This window comes from Acinonyx jubatus, chromosome A1, assembly GCF_027475565.1.
Source record: "Acinonyx jubatus isolate Ajub_Pintada_27869175 chromosome A1, VMU_Ajub_asm_v1.0, whole genome shotgun sequence".
In the NCBI taxonomy this organism is placed as follows: Eukaryota; Metazoa; Chordata; class Mammalia; order Carnivora; family Felidae; genus Acinonyx; species Acinonyx jubatus.
In genome coordinates, this window is record NC_069380.1 from 170,288,526 (window position 1) to 170,309,405 (window position 20,880).

The 20,880-nt window shown below is 44.8% G+C and overlaps 1 protein-coding gene and 1 long non-coding RNA gene across 15 annotated transcripts in view; one reads left to right on the plus strand and one right to left on the minus strand.

Annotated features, from left to right (window-relative positions):
* The window catches only part of MCC (MCC regulator of WNT signaling pathway), a 425,462-nt gene that overhangs the window by 254,278 nt on the left and 150,304 nt on the right, over positions 1 to 20,880 (minus strand). The window contains exon 1 of one of the 3 annotated variants that reach the window (XM_015070216.3): positions 16,874 to 17,013. The exons of the other annotated variants lie outside the window; for them this stretch is intronic. Within the exon in view, the coding sequence (XP_014925702.2) occupies positions 16,874 to 16,930 (57 nt within the window). The 5' untranslated portion in view covers positions 16,931 to 17,013. Of the gene's footprint in view, positions 1 to 16,873; positions 17,014 to 20,880 lie in introns of those variants that run through there. 3 annotated transcript variants of the gene reach the window in all.
* The window catches only part of LOC113593012 (uncharacterized), a 97,867-nt gene continuing 94,333 nt past the window's right edge, over positions 17,347 to 20,880 (plus strand). For all 12 annotated transcript variants that reach the window (XR_008300111.1, XR_008300109.1, XR_008300112.1 and 9 more), the window contains exons 1-2: positions 17,347 to 17,485; positions 19,800 to 20,052. This is a non-coding gene — a long non-coding RNA (uncharacterized LOC113593012). The remainder of the gene's footprint in view (positions 17,486 to 19,799; positions 20,053 to 20,880) is intronic.

Below are 20,880 nucleotides of genomic sequence, written 5' to 3' on the forward strand. Positions count from 1 at the left end.
GGTACATAAGTAGTTGTCCTTTCTGTAGTTTTTTTGTTCGTTTTTTGGGGGGGGTTCTTTTAATTCCTCTTCATGATTATTGTTATGTATCCTGTCTGCCACGCTGCACGAATGTGCTCTGAGAAGAAAGCATTTCTCTGGCCACAGGCCACCTCCGCCAGCTAAGCTTCTGAGAAATACGTGAATACACCGTATGGTGGAGCACTGGGGGGTGTCAGTGAACAAGTAATGCTGCCAGACTGCAGGGGGTACTTGGCAAGCACTGACTGCAGGTTGAGAAAGGCCTCCTGAAGAAGGTGACATGTAGGGTCTAGGATGAGCCGCGGTCCCCAAGGAAGGAAAAGAATTGCAGGAAGAGGGACTGGTGTGCGATCCTGTTTTTGAGGGAGGAAGAGGAAGTTTTGTATTACACACAACCTGTGCTCCAGCTTTCCCAGTTGGACATTCCCATCATTAGACACAGACCTGTGAGGCAACAGCTTAGCTAGAGACTAGCTTCAGCGGTGGGAATGGGGGTCTACGGAGGTCAAAGTTCAGGGAATCTAAAACCTGACAACCAAAAAGCGAGACTCACAACCTCAGGCTTATTTAGGTCTACAGCCCCCGGCCATCTCCTTCCTACTGCCCTCAGGTATATACTCATCAGCAAAGGACCAAACCTTCCAACTTCAAAAGATGAGACAGAATATTCTACCACTTACTTCCTCCTTTCTGACCTTTAGACAAAACTGCAATCAAGAGACTTAAGGAAAAAAAAAAAAAGTCTTTCAAATGAAAAGTCAGCCAGCCATAAGCAGTACCAGAGTGGCCTTCACTACTGTGGGGCACACTCCCACTCTCCCAAACCCATGGACCGCAGTTCCTCTCTCACCTCCAGCAGACGTGCCCCTCCAGCACCATGGCTAACCCAAGCAAATCTCCCAGGGTGCCGCTGCTATCTTCCCACAGTTAATAGATCAAAACTTGTAAGGGAATTCACAAAGTATGTGTCATTGACAAAGCCTTATCTTCATGAAATAAACAGTTACACAATACACGATCACAGTCCATTTCTCTGCAATGCGTCCTCATTCTAGGCTTGGGGGGGGGGGGGGCTTCCCTCCCCCACCATTAACCATTGTGGTTGTCCTAAGGTCAGTTCCTGGGCATACGAGGGGCTGAGGACACTACAGCCCAGACAAAATAAAAACAAAATTAACAGAGATGAGAAGCCAAAAGAGTAACACTGAAAAAGCAATTAGTGTTGCCATTTGTTAGCTCATTAACATTCTCGCTCTATGAATCCAAAAAAAAAGAAATTAGCCACCTTTCTTTTCTAAGATTTGCCAATATTTGGAAGAACGTTTTCCCCAGGTAGCTTTTGGCATTAAGGTCCAGAGACAAAACTACCAGCAGGCTAGAAGACTCTCAGGATTCCTGGATATGGTCTTCATGACTTATTTGTCTACACTTAAGAACTACTTCTACATTATTTCAGCGCTCACAAATAACAACCGCTAATGTTTTGTTTATAAATGTTTCTGTTCTACTTGGCACCTTCACTGTATCAAGTAAGCACTGTAGTAGCAAGTAACAACACAATTGTTGTGTTGTTAGGATTAGGGCAAGAGCTAACAAATAGTATTTACCATTTTTTTTTTAACGTTTATTTATTTTTGAGACAGGGAGAGACAGAGCATGAACAGGGGAGGGTCAGAGAGAAGGAGACACAGAATCCGAAACAGGCTCCAGGCTCTGAGCTGTCAGCACAGAGCCCAACGTGAGACTCGAACTCACGGACCGCGAGATCATGACCTGAGCCGAAGTTGGCCCCATAACCGACTGAGCCACCCAGGCGCCCCAGTATTTACCATTTTGATAAGCACTGCATAGACTATTTCACTGGCCTTCAAATATCTGTCGAAGGTGGATATTCTTATCATCACCACTGTATAATAGGGAATGTGTAGCCCAGAAAAAGCAACTTTTCCCAGATCACCTAGCCAGGACATGGCAGAGCTAGGATTTCAGATCACACTTCACACCACACAGTTTTGCACACACACCAACTGAGGTGACTGATCAAGTAACTTGACCCAGGAAAGAAGTTAGTACAGAAGGTGGCCAAAGAAAACACAACACAACAAAACAACAAAAACAAAAACAAACAGCCTTTCCTCATCATTCGACATATTCCTCTAACCCCTGTATTAGCTGGGGACATTTTAATGCCAAATAAGAGATATGCCCCATCTTTCACACTTGAGGAATTAAAGGGTCTGAAGGCAGCTTTCTTTCTCAGCATCACACACTTTCTTCGGCAGTAATCACATGTGTGTCCAGACAGCATTTTCGTAAGCAACTCAGAAGCCCCAAATGAAAACACAGTCTTGGAAGTCATTATCAGTCTTTCTGCCCCACACGTACATCAAGGCATCCTGAAAAGAGGGGACCCGACATTCAAATTAAAACCTACCCATTCTCAGCTGCAAGTAAAAACTCCTCCTGTCCTGGGGGTCCAGCTCACCTATTTTCCCCCTACTGACTACTAACGCTCTATTAATAATCAGTCTGGGCCAGCAGCCCCTGGACTCACTCATTCCCGCAGCACTAGCGCTCCTATATGATGCTTACTCTCATCCAAACACTTCATCAAAAGTGCTCCCAATCAAGCATGAAAATAAATTAGATTTTGGTTTCACCAGGATTATATTCACAGCACCAAGAAATAAAGTAACAGTTATCTAATCTAACAGGCCAGTCTCAGACTTCTTGGCTACTCTCCACAGGCCCCTCTTTCTAAAAGCCTTTCCTAAAACTCCTCTTTAAATACTGTGAAATCACAGCATGTTGTGGAACAAAGTAACTCTTCAAATGCCAGGGACATAACACTTGTAACTCTCAGTCAACTAAGCATCTGGCTTCTGGCTTCAGCTCAGGTCACGATCTTGCGGTCTGTTAGTTCAAGTCCCAAGTCAGGCTCTGTGCTGACAGCTCAGAGCCTGGAGCCTGCTTCACATTCTGTGTCTCCCTCTCTCTCTGCCCCTCCCCCCACTTTCTCTCTCTCCCTCTCTCTTAAAAATAAATAAAACCTAAAAAAAAACCAAAAAACTCGTAGCTCTGGTGCCTGCCTAACACTACTAGAGAGCATCAAGCCAGTCCACAGGCAAAGCTGCTGGTCGCCAACCTATGAAGTGCGTGCTGGCCCCACAATGTGTCCGGAAGCACCTTCTTCCTGGACACGGAGGAGGAAGGAGCCTCCTGGCTTGGGCGGAGCCTGTTTGTTTTCCGTGGGGAAACCTCCATTCTCCTGCCTGGCTTCACACTCACTGTCTCTCCATCTGGAACTAAGCAAGGCATAAGCACCTGCAAAGCCCCAACCATGGAGAACACAAGATCTGCACAAAGGAGAAAGGGATAGGGAATGAATATCCCAATTATAGGAAGAACTGCTACAGAGCAACAACAACAAACAAACAAACAAACAAAAACCCAGCTCAATTTGAAAACAGGCAAAGGGGGCACCTGGATGGCTCAATCAGTTAGCATGGGACTCTTGATCTCAGCTTAGGTCTTGATCTTGGGGTCCTGAGTTCAAGCACCGAGCTGGGCTCCACACTGGGCATGAAGCCTACTTAATTTAAAAAAAAAAGGGGGGGGTTGGGGCGCCTGGGTGGCGCAGTCGGTTAAGCGTCCGACTTCAGCCAGGTCACGATCTCGCGGTCCGTGAGTTGCAGTCCGTGAGTTCGAGCCCCGCGTCAGGCTCTGGGCTGATGGCTCGGAGCCTGGAGCCTGTTTCGGATTCTGTGTCTCCCTCTCTCTCTGCCCCTCCCCCGTTCATGCTCTGTCTCTCTCTGTCCCCCAAAAAAAAAAAAAAAAAAAAAAAAAGTTGTAAAAAGGGTGGGGGGGCAAGGACAAGGTCTTGAACAGACATTTTTCCAAAGACGCTATGGCCAATAAGCACGTGAGAATATCTTCAACATTCAGGAATCATTATGAAAATGCAAATAGAACCCAGGATGAGATACCACCTCACAGCCATTAGGAAGGCTATTATATAAAAAGCAAAGCAAAACCAAAAGAACAAGTGCTGGCAAGGATGTGGGGAAACTGGAACCTTTGGGCACTGCTGGTGGGGATGATGGAAAGTACAGCAGCCACTATGGAAAATGTGAAGGTGATTGCTCAAAATTTTAAACACAAAATTACCATATGGTGTAGCAATTCCACTTCTGGGTGTATACCCAAAAAAAGTAAAAGCAGGGAGTAAGATATTTGCACACCTGTGTTCATTGCAGTGTTATTCACAACAGCCAAAAGGTGCAGGCAACCCAAGTGTCCACTGATGGATGGATGAATGGATAGACAAAATAGGATATGAACATACAGTACACACCCTTACATAGGAAGAAAACTGACAAGCTACTGTACTGATGAATCTTTAGTACAGTACTGATGTACTTAAGACCTTATGCTAAGGGAAATAAACCAGTCCCAAAAGGACAAGTTTTATGATTACACTTACATGAAGGATCTAGATTGGCCAGATTCACAGAGAGTCAAACAGTGGTTGCCAAGAGGGCGGTAGGGTAGAAATGGGGAGTTAGTGTTTAACAGGAACGGAGTTTCAGCTGGGGGAGATGAAAAAGTACCAGAGATGCAAAATGAGGATGGGTGCACCGCAGTGTGAATGTACTAATGCCACAGCCCTGTGTATCTAAAAATGGTTGAGGGCGCCTGGGTGGCTCGGTCCGTTGCACCAACTCTTGATTTTGGCTCAGATCACGATCTCACTGTTTGTGAGATCAAACCCTGCATCAGGCTCTGCAATGACACCACAGAGCCCGCTTGTGGTTCTCTCTCTCTCTCTGCCCCTCCCCCACTTGTGTGTGTACACTCTCTCTCTCAAAACAAACATGAAAAAAATAATAAAAATGGTTACAATCGGAGATTTTATGGTATGTATAGTTTACCACAATTTTTAGAAAAGGATAATATTGACCAAGTCATGCAAACATCAACAGAGAGCAGCTGGCAAACCAGCCCAACACTAAGCACATCTCTCCTTTCACCAAAACAGAACACAACTGCCCCTCTGGATTTTTAAGATTTTTAGGCCCCAATAATCTCAGCCAATTAAGAACCCACTGAGAGGAGACTACTAAAATATACCCAAAAGATCAGAGCAAAAACTAAATTCTAATTATTTTAATAGTGCAGTTAGTAGTAATGTATAAAACAAGATTTGCTAAAGAATTATGCTTCCTCTTAAGATAATGACAGAACAATAGAAGACACATACTTTACAGCAAATCCTGTGATACAGAAACAAAGTAAGTTGAGGCAGAAGAGGAAGTATTATCCCTAGGAGTTTAAAAAAAAATCTGGGTTCCACACTTCCTCCTCTGCCCCTAGCCTGCCTTATTCAGCCCTCAGTTTCCTCATCAGTCATGCAAATGGCTTGAATAAGATAAACCTCCAATCAAAAATGGCTAAATGGTACCACCCAATTGAAAAATCTCCTTTGTCCAATTCCATGCTTACCAGACAACTTTCTGGTATAATCTGACTACCAAGTAACTTTTTTTTTTTTTAATGTTTATTTACTTTTGAGAGAAAGCACAAGCAAGACAGGGTCAGAGAGCAGAACAGAGGATCAAAAGTGGGCTCTGTGCTGACAGCAGCAGGCCAGATGCAGGCTCAAACACAAACCATGAGATCATGGCCTGAGCCAAAGTTGGACACTCAGCCAACTGGGCCACCCAGGTGCCCCACATTTTTAATTTGAGAGAGAGAGAGCGCGCAAGCGAGTGTGCATGTGAGTAGGAGAGGGGCAGAGAAGGGCAGAAAAAGAGAAAGAGAGAGAGAGAGAGAGAGAAAAAATCTTAAGGAGACTCCATGCTTAGCATGGAGCCCAATGCAGGGCCTGACCCAGGAATTGTGACCTGAGCCAAAATCAAGAGTCAGACACTCAACCAAGGGAACCACCCAGTTGCCCCCACAAATAACTTTTCAACAGGAAAAAAAGTGTCAGCATTCCAGGCTCCTCAGAACTGATACTGAATTTCATAAAAAATAAAGTCAATGATTCTAAACAGTGGAAGGAAACTGGTCCAAGTGATAGTGGAAAGGAGAGCCCAGTTTTCCTAATTCAGAACCCAACTATATTCTACATCATCATCCATCAACACTGAACCATCCATCAAGGGAAGGCAGTTTTCAAATCATTTGTGACCAATGTCCATGCCACTCAGTTCTTTAAATCATTCAAGAGGAAAATGATCTTAAATATTCTGAAAATGTCCAAAAATAATTTTAAAATCACACAATTTGAAAATTTGGGAATATGCCAGGCTTTAAGGTAGTGAATGAAACAAAAGGGAGGGATGGGGCATTTGTGAACTTCACTCTCTTCTGAAAATAACTTCTTTAAATTGGCTTTTGGGACACAATCTTCCTGGCCTTTTTTTGCTAACACCTCCTCTTCCCAAAATTTCCTCCACCCTGCCCCACAAATAAATAAATTATGTAAATAAATTATGTAAATACATATATGTGTGTGTGTGTATATCCACATGCACACACATTTATATATCGGTTCAGGCATATCAAAACTCTCCAGAGAAATCCAAATTCTTTTCCATAGCCTAGGAGGCTATAGGTAATCTTGGCAGAACCATTTTTCTCAGACATCTTCTCTTTCCACTGTCCCCTTGCTTCAACCCCTTGTTTAAACACACCATGTGTATCTGACCTCTGCCTTTGTTCTTCCCCCACTTAAAATGATCATCTCCCATCTTTGCGTGGCTCTATCCCTCATTTCATTCAGGTCTCATCAGTTCAAAGATTCCCACAGACAGGTCTTCCCTGATCACTACAATGGCATCCTCCCTCCTTCATTCCCTGTGAATTTTCTCTTTCCAGCACATACCATCAGTGGACATACACCTGTCACATGTATGGTCTGTCTCCCTCTAGAGTGTAGGATCCATCAGAACAAGGACTATAGCAGTTTTGTTTCTGTACCCCCACACCTAAGAACAGCACTTAGCATGTAGAAGACCCACTGTATTTGCTGACTGAATAAACCAATGGGGAATAGAGGGTAAGTTATGGTAATAATGACCAAACTAAACGGGGCGCCTGGGTGGCTCAGTTAAGCAACCGACTTCGGCTCAGGTCATGATCTCAGTCCGTGGGTTCGAGCCCCGTGTCAGGCTTTGTGCTGTCAGTTCACAGCCTGGAGCCTGCTTCAGATTCCGTGTCTCCCTCTCTCTCTGTGCCTCCCCCACTCATGCTCTCTCTCTCTCTCTCTCTCAAAAAATGAATAAATGTTGGGGCGCCTGGGTGGCTCAGTTGGTTAAGCGTCCGACTTCAGCTCAGGTCATGATCTCGCGGTCCGTGAGTTCGAGCCCCGCGTCGGGCTCTGTGCTGACAGCTCAGAGCCTGGAGCCTGTTTCAGATTCTGTGTCTCCCTCTCTCTGACCCTCCCCCGTTCATGCTCTGTCTCTCTCTGTCTCAAAAATAAATAGATGTTAAAAAAATTTTTTTTAAATAAAAAAATTTAAAAAATGAATAAATGTTAAAAAAAATTTTTTTTTAAATAATAATGACCAAACTAAATTCCCCCAAATGTGCCCTTCAACCAAATTATAGAAGTGGTTAATCCAACACATCTGTCACACTCTAATGCCAAGCTGAAGTTTGGTCCAAACAAGTAGCTTCAAAATTTGTTGATGTGGATGCTCTACCATGTCACATACTGACTAAGTGCTGGCAATAGTGAGGGGTTTTCCTCCGTCCCTGCCTTCAAAGATCTCCTGGTCTCACACGAAAGCTATGGATAATTATAATAAGTGTTGTGAACATAGGTGAGGGCAGGAACAACCAACGTGGGAGGCCAGAAACCGCCCAAAGTGAGTGTGCCACATATTCTGTGCACAAGTCCACACAGCCCATAGGAAACAGGGACAAGCAATTACTCCCACTCTTACCATGCAACCAACCAGAGGACTCCACTGCTTTTTCTAACTGCCAGGCAATCTCTTCCCATGTTGGCATTCTTCCCTTGACAACTGCTTCAATATTTTTCACAAATCCAGCTGGAATCGTTAACTGACGTGCATGCATACACACAGAGGTTTCATGAAACTTTCTGTTCTCAGGTAATCAAACACTACAGCCTTTGGCTTAAGATGCATTTCCATCTCTGGTCCCATATGCCCCATCATGGGTTGTTCCAAGCACTGTTCAAACCTCAGGACAAGGGATCTGCCTCAAAATATCCCACCCGCCAAAGCTTCAAGTAGCTTTTAGCACACAATGTTCCCAACCCAACAGGTTTTTATTGCTTGTTTACAAAGTTAACAAACCCTAACCTACAGCTTCTTATATAGCAAGTGGAATCAACAGCTGCTAATTTGGGATTTTTGTTTCTCCTAGATTTGATTTGGTTTAACTTCTTTGCTGAGTTTAAGAAATATCTGAAAAGATTTGCACATATAAAGTACTCTGCAACCTCAATCACTCCTTATGGTAACACAAACCTTTCAAAAGGTGTCCTCCTTCCCCCAGGAACTAATTTTGGCTATTTCTGTTCAGTGAGAGAAAAGGACATTTGCTAGAAAGAGAACAGCTGTATGGTCCCAGTAAATATTTACTCTATAAATTGAACTTCTGTTTATCTGTGTAATCCAGGTTATTCTCTCCTTATTTCTTTCAAAAGTGAAAGATACCAATGTTAGGAATCTGGGTGTAGTTGGGGGTGGGGGAAGCAAGTGAAGGGATGGAGAAAATAACTGCATATAATCTATCTCTGCCCTGACATGCCCTCCCTGATGCACAAGTCCACATCCTCAGTACCGTCAGTTTTCAGAGTTTTTTGGCTTATCTGATTCTACAATCTCACCAATACAAACCTCTTTCCCAGAATCGAGAAATTACTTAAAATGTAATCTTGGTTTTCTGAAATTTGATTCCTTAGATCAAAACCTGAATCTGAAGTCTTTGTTCAGCAGCATCTTCTTAATGTTGCCATAAATGCAGCTTTTATCTTCCGTTCCAGTCTCATTTTGGAGGAAGTGTTCCACATGGCTTGTGCTGGGGTAAAGGAGCTTCAGGCAGCTACTAAAGCACCCTGGAGTTTACCTCCTGAGTATTGCCACCCCTTTCCCTATCCTGCCCCCACCCAAAGCTCTGGTGCCTCAAATCCGGTAGCCACACATCCTGTAAGTACTTCCTTAATATGGAGAAGTCTTGGGATTCATTTTACAACTACCCAGTTGGACAAAGCACACCCTTGGAATCAATGTTCTCTCTGGGCTTTCACGTCTATGGCCACCTCAGCCCCAATCACCTGCCTGGTCTTTGACTAACCTCCTACTCTCCTATCCCATTTCTCCTTTTTCTTGTTACTTTGGCGACCCCCTGGTTCCAGCCACATTTAATCTATTTCCCCTGGCCAGCTGGGACTGAGTCATGGCCTCACTGCCACATTCAGCACGTGCTTCCTCAGGACCTGACCACCAGCAGCTGCCTTGCCACGTGGCCCTGGCCACCAACTTCACTGTGTTTCCTGGCTTTCTCTGCCAACCTCTGCCCTCTGCAGTGCCACAGTGTAAATTTAGCAAACTGTCGTAGGAGCCTAGAGCCCCACCTGCAGGGGTGGGAGCACACCCATTCTGTGACAAAGGAAGCCTTATTCTGGCACCTCAAACATGGTAGGTAGGACTAATCCCTCAGGTGCCTCTGAGTACACAGCCAGTGGGACCTCTTAGTGGGGGACAGAGGTCGCCGTGCCCCTGTCTCCCTAGCAGTAAACAAGGACAGAAAGGAAGGCCCTCCTGGATGAGGATCACCCCATTCTTTATTGACAAATCTGCTTTTAGGGCTCTGGGAAAATCAATGCATAGAATTCCTCAGCCAGTTGAAGGTGATGGCAGTGACCATATCCCTTTAATCATATTCATTTCATTTTTATCAAAAATATTTATCTGTGTATTGCACGGAGATTACAATACACATCAAGTTAAAAAGGTCTATTATACAGAATGCTCCCTCCTGGAAACATGTGATCACAAGCTGAGAGCACGAAGAGAAACTGATGAAAGAAAACCATGTACAAATGATGGACCTGGGAGAAAGACTACTAGGGCTGGAAACCTGATTCCACCACTAATAGTCTGTAAAACCTCAGTAAGTGTTTTCACCTCTTTATGCCTCAATCTCCACACCTGTAGAGTGGGCCTAACAGAATGTCTCTCACAGGGTTTTGATAATGAAGCAGGTCAATACCCTGGAAAACCACTGAATTAACAGCTAAGAGACCAAACAAAAACTATTGCCAGGCACTGAGAATTAAGAGAAGAGGGTTTTAGACAAGGCTTTGTGTTTTTGAGGCCTCTGGAGTAGATTAAAAATGGTTGCAAAAAAAAAAAAAAAAAAAAAAAAAAGTTGCAAATTCTTTGTTATATACGCCTTGGAGAGGTAGAGTCTATTTCTTCACAGCTTTCAATCTGGGCTAAGCATATAGCTGTTTTTGACCAACAGATGCACAGAAATGACTCTGTGCCAGTTTCAATCCTACATTTTAAAAGAACTGCCTGGGAATGCAAGCTGGTGCAGCTACTCTGGAAAACAGTATGGAAGTTCCTCAAAAAAACTAAAAATAGAACTACCCTACGACCCAGCAATTGCACTACTAGGCATTTATCCACGGGATACAGGTGTGCTGTTTCGAAGGGACATATGCACCCTCATGTTTATAGCAGCACTACCAACAATAGCCAAAGTATGGAAAGAGCCCAAATGTCCATTGATGGATGAATGGATAAAGAAAATATGGTGTGTGTGTATATATATATATATGTATATGAATATATATGTGTATACACACACACACACACACACACACACACAATGGAGTATGACTCGGCCATCAAAAAGAAGGAAATCCTGCCATTTGCAACTATGTGGATGGAACTGAGGGCATTATGCTAAGTGAAATTAGAGAAACACAAAAATCATATGACTTCACTCATATGAGGACTTTAAGAGACAAGACAGATGAACATAAGGGAAGGGAAACAAAAATAATATAAAAACAGGGAGGGGGACAAAACAGAAGAGACTCATAAATATGGAGAACAAACAGGGTTGCTGGAGGGGTTGTGGGAGGGGGGATGGGCTAAATGGGTAAGGGGCATTAAGGAATCTACTCCTGAAATCATTGTTGCACTATATGCTAATTTGGATGTAAATTTAAAAACATAAAAAATAACATTAAAAAAATAAAATAAAATAAAAGAACTGCCAGGGGTGCCTGGGTGGCTCAGTCGGTTGAGCATCCGTCCGACTTCGCTCAGGTCATGATCTCACAGCTCTTGAGTTTGAGCCCTGTGTCGGGCTCTGTGCTGACAGCTCAGAGCCTGGAGCCTGCTTCGGATTCTGTGTCTCCCTCTCTCTCTGCCCCTAACTGACTTGCATTCTGTCTCTGTGTCTCTCAAAAATAAACAAACACTAAAAAAATTAAAAAAAAAAAAAAAAAGAACTGCCAGCCTCCACCTCTCCTCTTGGAACCCAGCTGCCATGTTGAGAGGAAACTCAAACAGTATAGGGGTACACCCACATGGAAGAGAAGAAGAGAATAGGGGTGATCTCCCATCCACAGACAGCACCAGTTTGCCAGCCATGTGATTAAGCCATCTTGGAAGTGGATCATCTGAGTCCAGTCAGACACAAGCCTTCCCTCCATGAGCTGTTCCCAAAATTGCAAAATCATGCACAAATAAGATTTTTTTTAAAGTCTCTTAATCTGGGGGCAGTTTGTTACACAGCCATAAATAGTCACACACACACACAGACACAAGCCTCAGACCAAGCACTTAAAGCAGTTCCTCAAATTCCATATGTATAAAAAGGGAAAGGGAGGGGCCCCTGAGTGGCTCAGTCAGTTAAGTGACCAACATTGGCTCAGGTCACAATCTAATGGTTTGAAAGTCCGAGCCCCGCATAGGGCTCTCTGCTGTCAATGCAGAGCCCACTTTGGATCCTGTCAGCCTCTCTCTCTGCCCCTACCCCACTCACGCTCTCACAAGCTCTTGCTCTCAAAAATAAATTAAAACAAAACAAAACAAAAACAACTATTTGCAACTAAGTGGATGGAACTGGAGGGTATTATGCTAAGCAAAATTAGTCAGAGAAGGACAAATATCATAGGACTCCATTCATGAGGACTTTAAGAGACAAGACAGATGAACATAAGGGAAGGGAAACAAAAATAATATAAAAACAGGGAGGGGGAGAAAACAGAAGAGACTCTTAAATATGGAGAACAAACAGGGTTACTTGAGGGGTTGTGGGAGGGGGGATGGGCTAAATGGATAAGGGGCATTAAGGAATCTGCTCCTGAAATCATTGTTGCACTATATGCTAACTAATTTGGATGTAAAATTTTTTTTAAGTTTAAATTAAAAAAAAAAAAATGGAAAGGGAGATGCAAGGTGTTCATTCATTCAAATGTGTGTAGAACACCTACCATGTGCCAGACTCTATAACAGGTCTTCACACTGTTCTTCTGGTGCTGATGGTCTATGGCTGGGAGAGACATTAAACAACTCGTTACAGCGAAGTTGATTCTATAAAGACAAAGGAGTATAAAGGGGTATGGGAATACTAGGTGATTTCACAGGCCCCTCCAACTCTGGTATTTTATAACTGGATGACGAAGCCTACATCTATCTGTTAGATGGCCCCTGAGAGACAGTCATACAGGATTATCCATGTAGAGAACAACTTTCTCCTATACAAATCCACTTCTTAATTAGAGTATCAACGAAGATGTGGAGTTTCCATAGCTACCCAACAAGTAAATGGTGAAAGCACACGAAGAGTTGCCTCTATAGACTATGTTCTGGAGTGGAATCATGTCATGAAAGCAGCTTTGAATAAAGGGATAAGGAAAGAGTAAGAGAAGTAGGATTTCCAGGGGCAACTAAGGTAAACATTGTTTAATGTTTAAAAGGCAAAAAATATGTAAGTTGATTGCTTCAGACAAATTATTATATTTTTTTTTATTCCCCAGGGGTTTTAATGATCACCAGGAAAGAACCCTTAAAGATAATTTTTTATTTTGCTGCATAAATAAGTAGCTTTCTACCAGACAAGCAGATCCAGTAGACAGCTCTCCTGTAAAGATTTAGTGAATTCAAATCAAACCTTGCAAATACTGTGCCTTGAGACCTCCTTCTCCCCAAATCTGAACTATTCTAAGAACTAGGAAACGCGACCATGGTAATGCAGCAATGTCAAACTATATACAGGTCCCACAAGTTTCATCAAGACAAACATAACTGAGTGCAAACCAAAAAACCATGGTGAGGAGGAAGAATTAAGAGCCTTCCCTTGATGAGATTTGGGAGAATTTAATCCAGTGCTGCTGACCGTGTGCTTGATTTTCTAAGGACTCTTGATTTGGCTGGTGTTGAAGTCCTTCCTTTTAACCTCACATTAGAAAAGAAAAACATCCTTTGATTCTTTGATAGGGTCAGCTAAGAGCCAAGAAAAGAGAACAGCCAATTCCTGCCGCTCAGATTTTCCTTTCGCATTACTGTGGTTAATGCTAAGGATTAGTTTGCTCTAGTTAAAGTGTTCAGACTTGATATAAGCCATCTGTGGTCATGGATAAACACAAATGTTTTGAATGCCCACAGGTAGGAGTAATTTCACTATCTCCTAGAATCATCTCACAGGATCTTAAACAGCTATTGTTCCAGCTAAAGACACAAAAGGAACACATTCATGAATTTCCTGTTTTTCGACCTTAAAAGTCCTTACACATGCAAAACACCTCACGCCCAACACCCAGCTCTAGGTCAGGTAGCCCTCACACCCAAATCCCTCCTGCCTCTCTTGTATCTGAGCATTCCTGGAGTAATTGTAGGCAGAGGTCAGCACCTCAGCAGCTGACCAAAGCTCACTGCTCTCATTGAAGGGACCAGCAGATTACAGCTGGAAAACTGATGCAAGTCTCTCCCCTTGTTGAAGATGTGATAGAGTCCACGCCAATATTACTGCCAAAGGGTCAGCGATTCCTGGGCCCACAGGGCCCCTGTACAAGGGGTCAGCTCACAAGTCCACGCCAACGAGAGAGGCCTCTTGTTTCTGACCCCCAGCATCCTGGGCTCTTTCAGGGTTTTTCCTGCCCCTGAAATGCCTGGTGAACAACAGGCTGAATCTGACCCCGCGGTGACCTCCAGACAGCCTAGAGGCTCCTGGGCAATAAAGACATGGTACTAAAGGGGTCCCTGAGGGGATTTTATTAGCTCTGCTTCCAGGTGAGGAGGAGGAACCAACCATCAACAGGGGCTGGCAACTTTGCCGCCCAAGACGTTAAAGCAAAGCTAGCATTTAACAGAAAAATTACGTGAAAAGAAGAAACAAACGCTCCTTTACACCAGAGACCTAGTTGTGAGAAATACAAATGAATTGTATTCAGAAATAGAGGTATTATAAAAAAGGTCAGGGGGGTGGGGGGGGTGATGAGCATTGAGGAGGGCACCTGTTGGGAGGAGTACTGGGGGTTGTATGGAAACCAATTTGACAATAAATTTCATATTACAAAAAAAAAAAAGTCAATCCTCCAACTATTGCCCGTGATAAACTGACCTGACATTTAGGGTCCACAAGTATGACCCGCACATACCCCCTTGCCTTACAAATTCTCTTACACATACCCTAATTGAAAACATGTCCAAAAACTAAAAAATAACTACCCTTACTGTCTATGGCAACTACCAGATCTGCAGGGAAACTGGGACAAGGGGAGACAGAGGGGCAACTAAATCACTGAACCTAGAAAGAAGACCCCAGAGAAGTTAAGAAATGATCAGCAGATTTTCTCTCCCTTTTCTCAGTGTCTGCTCAAGGATATGAATGGGCAGAAGCTTATTTCCTCAGGGACTAAACGGTGTTCCATAATGCTCAAGTATTACCGCTCCAACTAACGCGGGGGCCACGAAGCACCCTCCACCCTTCCCTTTGGCCACAAGTTTTCTAAGGAGTATATCGGAGTGGATACAAGTAGGCAAGGAACCCCCCTAACTCTGGGTTCAACTAATGCCCTTCCCTGATCACCCCAACACCAGGAAAGTCCATTAGGACCTCCTCTCTCTCTCTAGCCAGTATCCTAGCCACCTTCATCCTAAACCTGGAATTCATTCTGAAAACAAAAGGAAACAACAACACACTTCAGGTAAGGAGAATTAATGCTGCCACAAAGAAATAATGTGAAAGACCAGGGAAAGACTTTCTGCAGGACAAACACCTTTAAGTTTTTGATTTTTAAGTGACCTTACAAGGTAAGTCACAGGTTTCTCCTTAAATAGGGTTTCTCCTGGGTCCTTGGTCCTAGCAGGGCCCTAGGTTCTATTTTTGATGTGAACTTCTCCCTGCTTGTAAAATTGGCAAAAATCACTTAGGTCTTCCTGCCTCTTCCCTTAACCTCTTGTTTTCAAGTTACGTCCTCCCCCTCTTAGCATCTCCTCACCTTGTAAACCACAAGGGAATCCACCAGGATTAGGAAATGCCTCTACCTCATTCACCAACACCTCCAAATGCTACTCTAAACCCTAGCAGGGACAACACACAGAGCACACAGAGCACCAGACAAGGGCCCAGGGCATTCACTGCTGGATACCAGCTGCAGACCCACTCAGGTTTCCCCGGCCTATGCCCCCCCCCACCCCTTCCCCATCTCCAGCCCTCTCCCACAGCCAGGGCTGCATCCTTTCATTTTTCCTTCATCCTCGGTAATCTCACATCACCTCTGTCTGCCTTCTGGCTGTTTTTACACTGGTCTCCTTTTCTTTCCCTTTCCTCTCTTCAGCCATACTCAAGAAGCACAGACTATTTATTCTACTTTTGCCCCATAAATAGCTCAGGGATGATGTTAGGAGGAAAACCTACAGCCACCAAGACTCCTGCTGTAGACATCGGTCACACAGAATCCTCCTCTCCTCTCTTTTGAGCATCCACTTAAAAGAATACTTTTCAGGTATTCAAAGCCGGGGGGGGGGGGGGGGGGGGGGGAGGGCGCTCAGGGGCATGGGGCGGGGGAAGAGGGGCTGTGCCCGAGGCATCCCTAAAGTCATCAAAAAAAAGGTGGCTTTGAGCATCTCACCGCTGACATATTTGCATACCGTTTGATGTAGCTTTAATTTCAAAGACAGTCTCAAACACTCAAGTGGGTATGTTACAGTGAGAGCCAGGAATTGCAAATGCGCTTGCCTCAAAGACTCAGGAGTCCAGTCCAGGGCAGGAAATAAAGTTCTAAGCGGCTTTGATGTGCTTCCTCCCCACTCCCCTCCCCAGCGTGGGTCCTTCATCTCCGCCGACGAGAGACCACCTTGCCCGAACTTAACCAAACGCATTACACGTGGGAGCCAAGTGGTAGATTTAACAATCCAATGAGCTCCGCAGCCCCACCAAATTAGTTACCAACGGCTTCGGCTCAGCTTGGGATCCCCGACTGCTAAGAAAAGGAATGTTGAGCCTAAACTGGAGGAACCGGGGTAGGAAGGGACGGAGGACCCAGATCCGCGGAGAGCAGAAGGTCTTGGCGGCGCGGTGAGAGCGTTTCTTTTTTGAGCCACTGATTTCAGACTGAAATATCAAGCCAGTTCAGGTCATTTCCTGAGTAGCACTACAAGTTAAAACAAGATCCAAAAAATCTATTAATCTTTAATTGCGCTGCCTCCCGCCTGGGAGCACGAGGTGGGTAGGGCGCAGGGGTGTAGGGCGCAGGGGTGTAGGGCTGGGGGCGATCGGGAGGGACCGGCCGTTTGTCGGAAACCAAATGCCTGAGAAGCCAGAGCTCGCGACCTCAGCTGTTCCTTACCTCACTCAGTTCCGCCGAGGAGTCGTTTCCATATTTCATGGCAACTCCAGAATTCATGACTGCACTTTTCAGAGCCGAGCTCCTCCTCCTCCTCCAGGTCTCGGAGCTTCTGAGTTGGGCTTACCAGGCTCGATAGCCACCGCTTGGTCCCTTCTGGCACATTTTAGTCTAGACAGCCATTTTCACCCAAGACAGTGGGGAAGCCCCAAGGAAGGATGCAAGCTCTCCTGGAAGGCACAGAGCCGGCTGGCGTTTCACGGACGAGCCATTGCTGCAGGAGGCTCGGCGGTGTGGCGCGCTCGCAGCTGCTGCAGCGGCCGAGCCGGCGCGGGGACCCGCCCGCGCGCTCCCACCGCTGGGTCCCGGGGAACTGCCACCCTCCGAGCCGCCGAGCCGCTCCTACGGGGCCTCGCCGCCCCCCATTACCAGGCTGGAGGGCACCTCCCAGTAGGATCCGGCACCCCGGAGGGCTTCAGCGAGCTCCCGAAGAAACCAGGGCGGCGGGGAGAGCGAGACCCGCGCCTCGGGCTCCAGGGAGGGAAAGAAAGCTACAGAAAGCCGGAGCGGGGCTGCACTTCACGCTGAAGTTTCCCTTTTGAATCGTCTGGAGTTGTAAGTGGTTTCTGATTGAACACAGCTGTCTAGCTGCTCGGTGCGCGGAGAAGGCGGGGCCAGAAAGAGAAAAGAGGCGGGGGGGGGGGGGGTGGAGGAGGCCGAGTAGAGGGGACCTTGCCGGGAGAGCAGGCATCCTTCCAGCTCTCTGCGATAGTAATTACAGGACCCAAGTCCAGGAGGAAGAGAAGAAACAGAAAAGGCCACCTGAGTATTTGTGCAGAATTTTTTTTTTCAAAATTCCTCCTAGAAGCCCCTTTCCATGATCTAATAAGGTCAAGACAAATCTGACCACTTGTACATCAGGCAGCGCTGTGCACTTCTCATGGCACATTAAGATTTTACAAGAGTGTAGGACGGTCATTTTCCCCTGATCTGTCTAAAGTCAACACCGAGGGTGTAAATTCACTGTGAAACTCCCTCTCTGTTGCTGGGGCAGATTACATTTTCTGCATGTCGATAATAAAGATGAAGATGCCCCATTCCTTGAGAGGTATAAAATAGGCTTAAATTTTCCATCCTCCCCAACGCTAGACTGTCCTTTTAAATGTTACATTCTCCATCCTCTTCAACCCCCATACCCTCCTTAAAAATCTCACTGCTCATCTGAGCAGAGCTAGGTCCATATTTCTGGGGTTTGGAGTATGAATCAGAAAAGATTCAATGGACTGTTATATCCAGTAGACTGGTGAAATCAGAACTCCCCTCAGTTTTGAGTTTCCCTGAAGTAAAAGCATCCCTGTGTAGGGAGGTGACAGGGAAGGGATTTTTCTCCCCCTAAAGGTTAAAGTCCCTCTGAACTTGAAATACACTGAAAAAATGTTCTGATCCTTCCAACAGTAGGTCTGCAGGATTGCTTAAGAGGCCGCATCAGTCTCTTTCTACACAATGGGAACAAAATGTCTCCATCTCCAGTGACAGACTTGGCATTTCCTAGAGCCTTCTATGAAAAAGCCATTGTATTGTTAATTTCCAAGCTCTTTTTTTTTTTTTAACTCAAATAGGATGTTTATTTTGCTCTTTAAGAAGGAGCAAAGAGCTTGACCATTTGCATTTATCTTCTTACCCAGCTGCCTTCCTGGTGAGTTCATTCATTGCCTGATAGAGGCACTATTGGAATAAAAAAAAAGTTTGCTGCTTTGGGGGAGCACTGGGTCCCAAGTTTCGGGGCACTGCCAGACTAGAGCACATTGGGAGAAGCTCTTCTGCATGGGGAGAGGCTAGGAAGCCACATTTATTTTTCTTATTTACTCATTAAAACCTATTGAGAACTGGGGTGCCTGGCTGACTCAGTCAGTGGAGCATGTAACTCTTGATCTCCAGGTTGTAAGTTCAAGCCCTGTGTTGGGTGTAGACATTACTTAAAAATAAAATCTTTTGGGGCGCCTGGGTGGCTCAGTCGGTTAAACGTCCGACTTCAGCTCAGGTCACGATCTCGCGGTCCATGAGTTCGAGCCCCGCATCAAGCTCTGGGCTGATGGCTCAGAGCCTGGAGCCTGCTTCCGATTCTGTGTCTCCCTCTCTCTCTGCCCCTCCCCAGTTCATGCTCTGTCTCTCTCTGTCCCAAAAATAAATAAACATTAAAAAAAAACTTTTTTTAATAAAATAAAAAAAATAATAAAATCTTTAAAAATCATTAAACAAAAAAAAACCCTATTGAGAACTGAATGTGTGTTTGAAGATGGAGATGGTGGTGAAAGACTATAAAAATATAAAGGAGACTCAAACACTAGCCCTGCCCATAAGGTGTTTATAGTGTCATAAAACATAAAGAACATCACAGTTCTGGATAGAAAATGAAACTTACCATGAAAGCAACACAAATGAAGATCTAGTGCAGTTCAGGGGAGGAAATAGGATTTTGGCTGGACTGAGTTGGAGGAGAACTGTGAAGGAATCTTAGGAGAGGCAGCATGTGAGTTGATCTCTGGAGGGCGGAGTCCAGCAAAGATAGGGAGTAAGGTGAAGGTACCCTGGACAGAGGGACCATGTGAAAGAAAATATGGATGGAGGATGGAATGTGCTGGGCGTGTGACGGGAATGGCAGGTGTTCCATTTTGGAGTGGAACCTGGATTAGGTAAGTCAGTTACAGCCAGATCATGAACAGTTTTGAGTGACAGGCTAAAGGAATGGGACTATGATAGGCAATGGAGATCCACTAAGGGTTTCTGAGCACAGAAATAATAGGATCAGAGCTTTGCTTTGAGACATTCCAGTGGATTTGTACCACCCTCGTGAGCAACTCACATGAATTCAAATAGACTAGTGTTGAGTGTGATTCTGGTGTTTAAAGAAACATATTTTTCATACTAGATGGCCCCTAAAACCAAGCAGATGACTTCATCTGGTGTTCAACCAAAAGAAAATGATCTGTTCCAAGACTGAAGGAAAAATTGGCAGTGTTGAACTTATTAAGAAGCAGTATGACTGCAGATTCTACTTTACGGACAATATAAGGCATTTTCAAGAGGAAAGTTGAATATATGGAATTTTCTTCTTAAATAGTGACTTGAATACTTAACCACCACAGAAGATGCAACTCCATGACAATCTGGCAACAGAGAATGTAAGTTGAAAGTGGGACCTGAACATGCCAATGAGACTATCCCAGTAGGTCCAGCAAGAGGCTACAAAGGCCTGAATTAAGTTGGAGCAATGGAAATGGATGGGAGGGGACAGATGGAAGAGATTCTATAGGAAGAGAGTAGACAGGGGCACCTGGGTGGCTCAGTCAGTTGAGCATCCAACTCTTGATTTCAGCTCAGGTCATGATCCCACAGTCATGGGATCAAGCCCCACATCAGGCTCCATGCTGATCATGTGGAGCCTGCTTCGGATTCTCTCTGTGCCCCCCCTCTGTCTCTGCCCATCCCCTGCTCATGCACACTTGCACATGCATTTACACGTGCTCTTTCTCAAAATAAATAAAACTTAAAACAAAAATTTTTTAAAGACTCTCTCTCTTTCTCCCTCTACCCGTCTCCCTTGCTCCATTCTCACTCTCTCTAAAAATAAAACAAATAGGCGTGTCTTTCCTGACAGCTCAAAGCCTGGAGCCTGTTTCGGATTCTGTCTCCCTCTCTCTCTGCCCCTCCCTCCCTCATGTTCTGTCTCCCTGTCTCTCAAAACTAAATAAACATTAAAAATTTTTTAATTAGGTAAATAAATAAATAAGGAAGAAAGTAGACAGAGACTGTGGTGGAAGGAGGAGAACTTAAATGTGACTTGTAGATCTACAATGTGGCTGAGTGTGGTTTCAGGCAATGTCCTCAACAAAAACAGGGATTCCAAAGAAGGAATAGGTTAGGGAGGAAACTATGTTTGAGATATCATAAGTTTGAAGTGACAACTGGATATTCAAGGGGAGCTGTTCAGCCAGAAGCTTGCAGGGGAG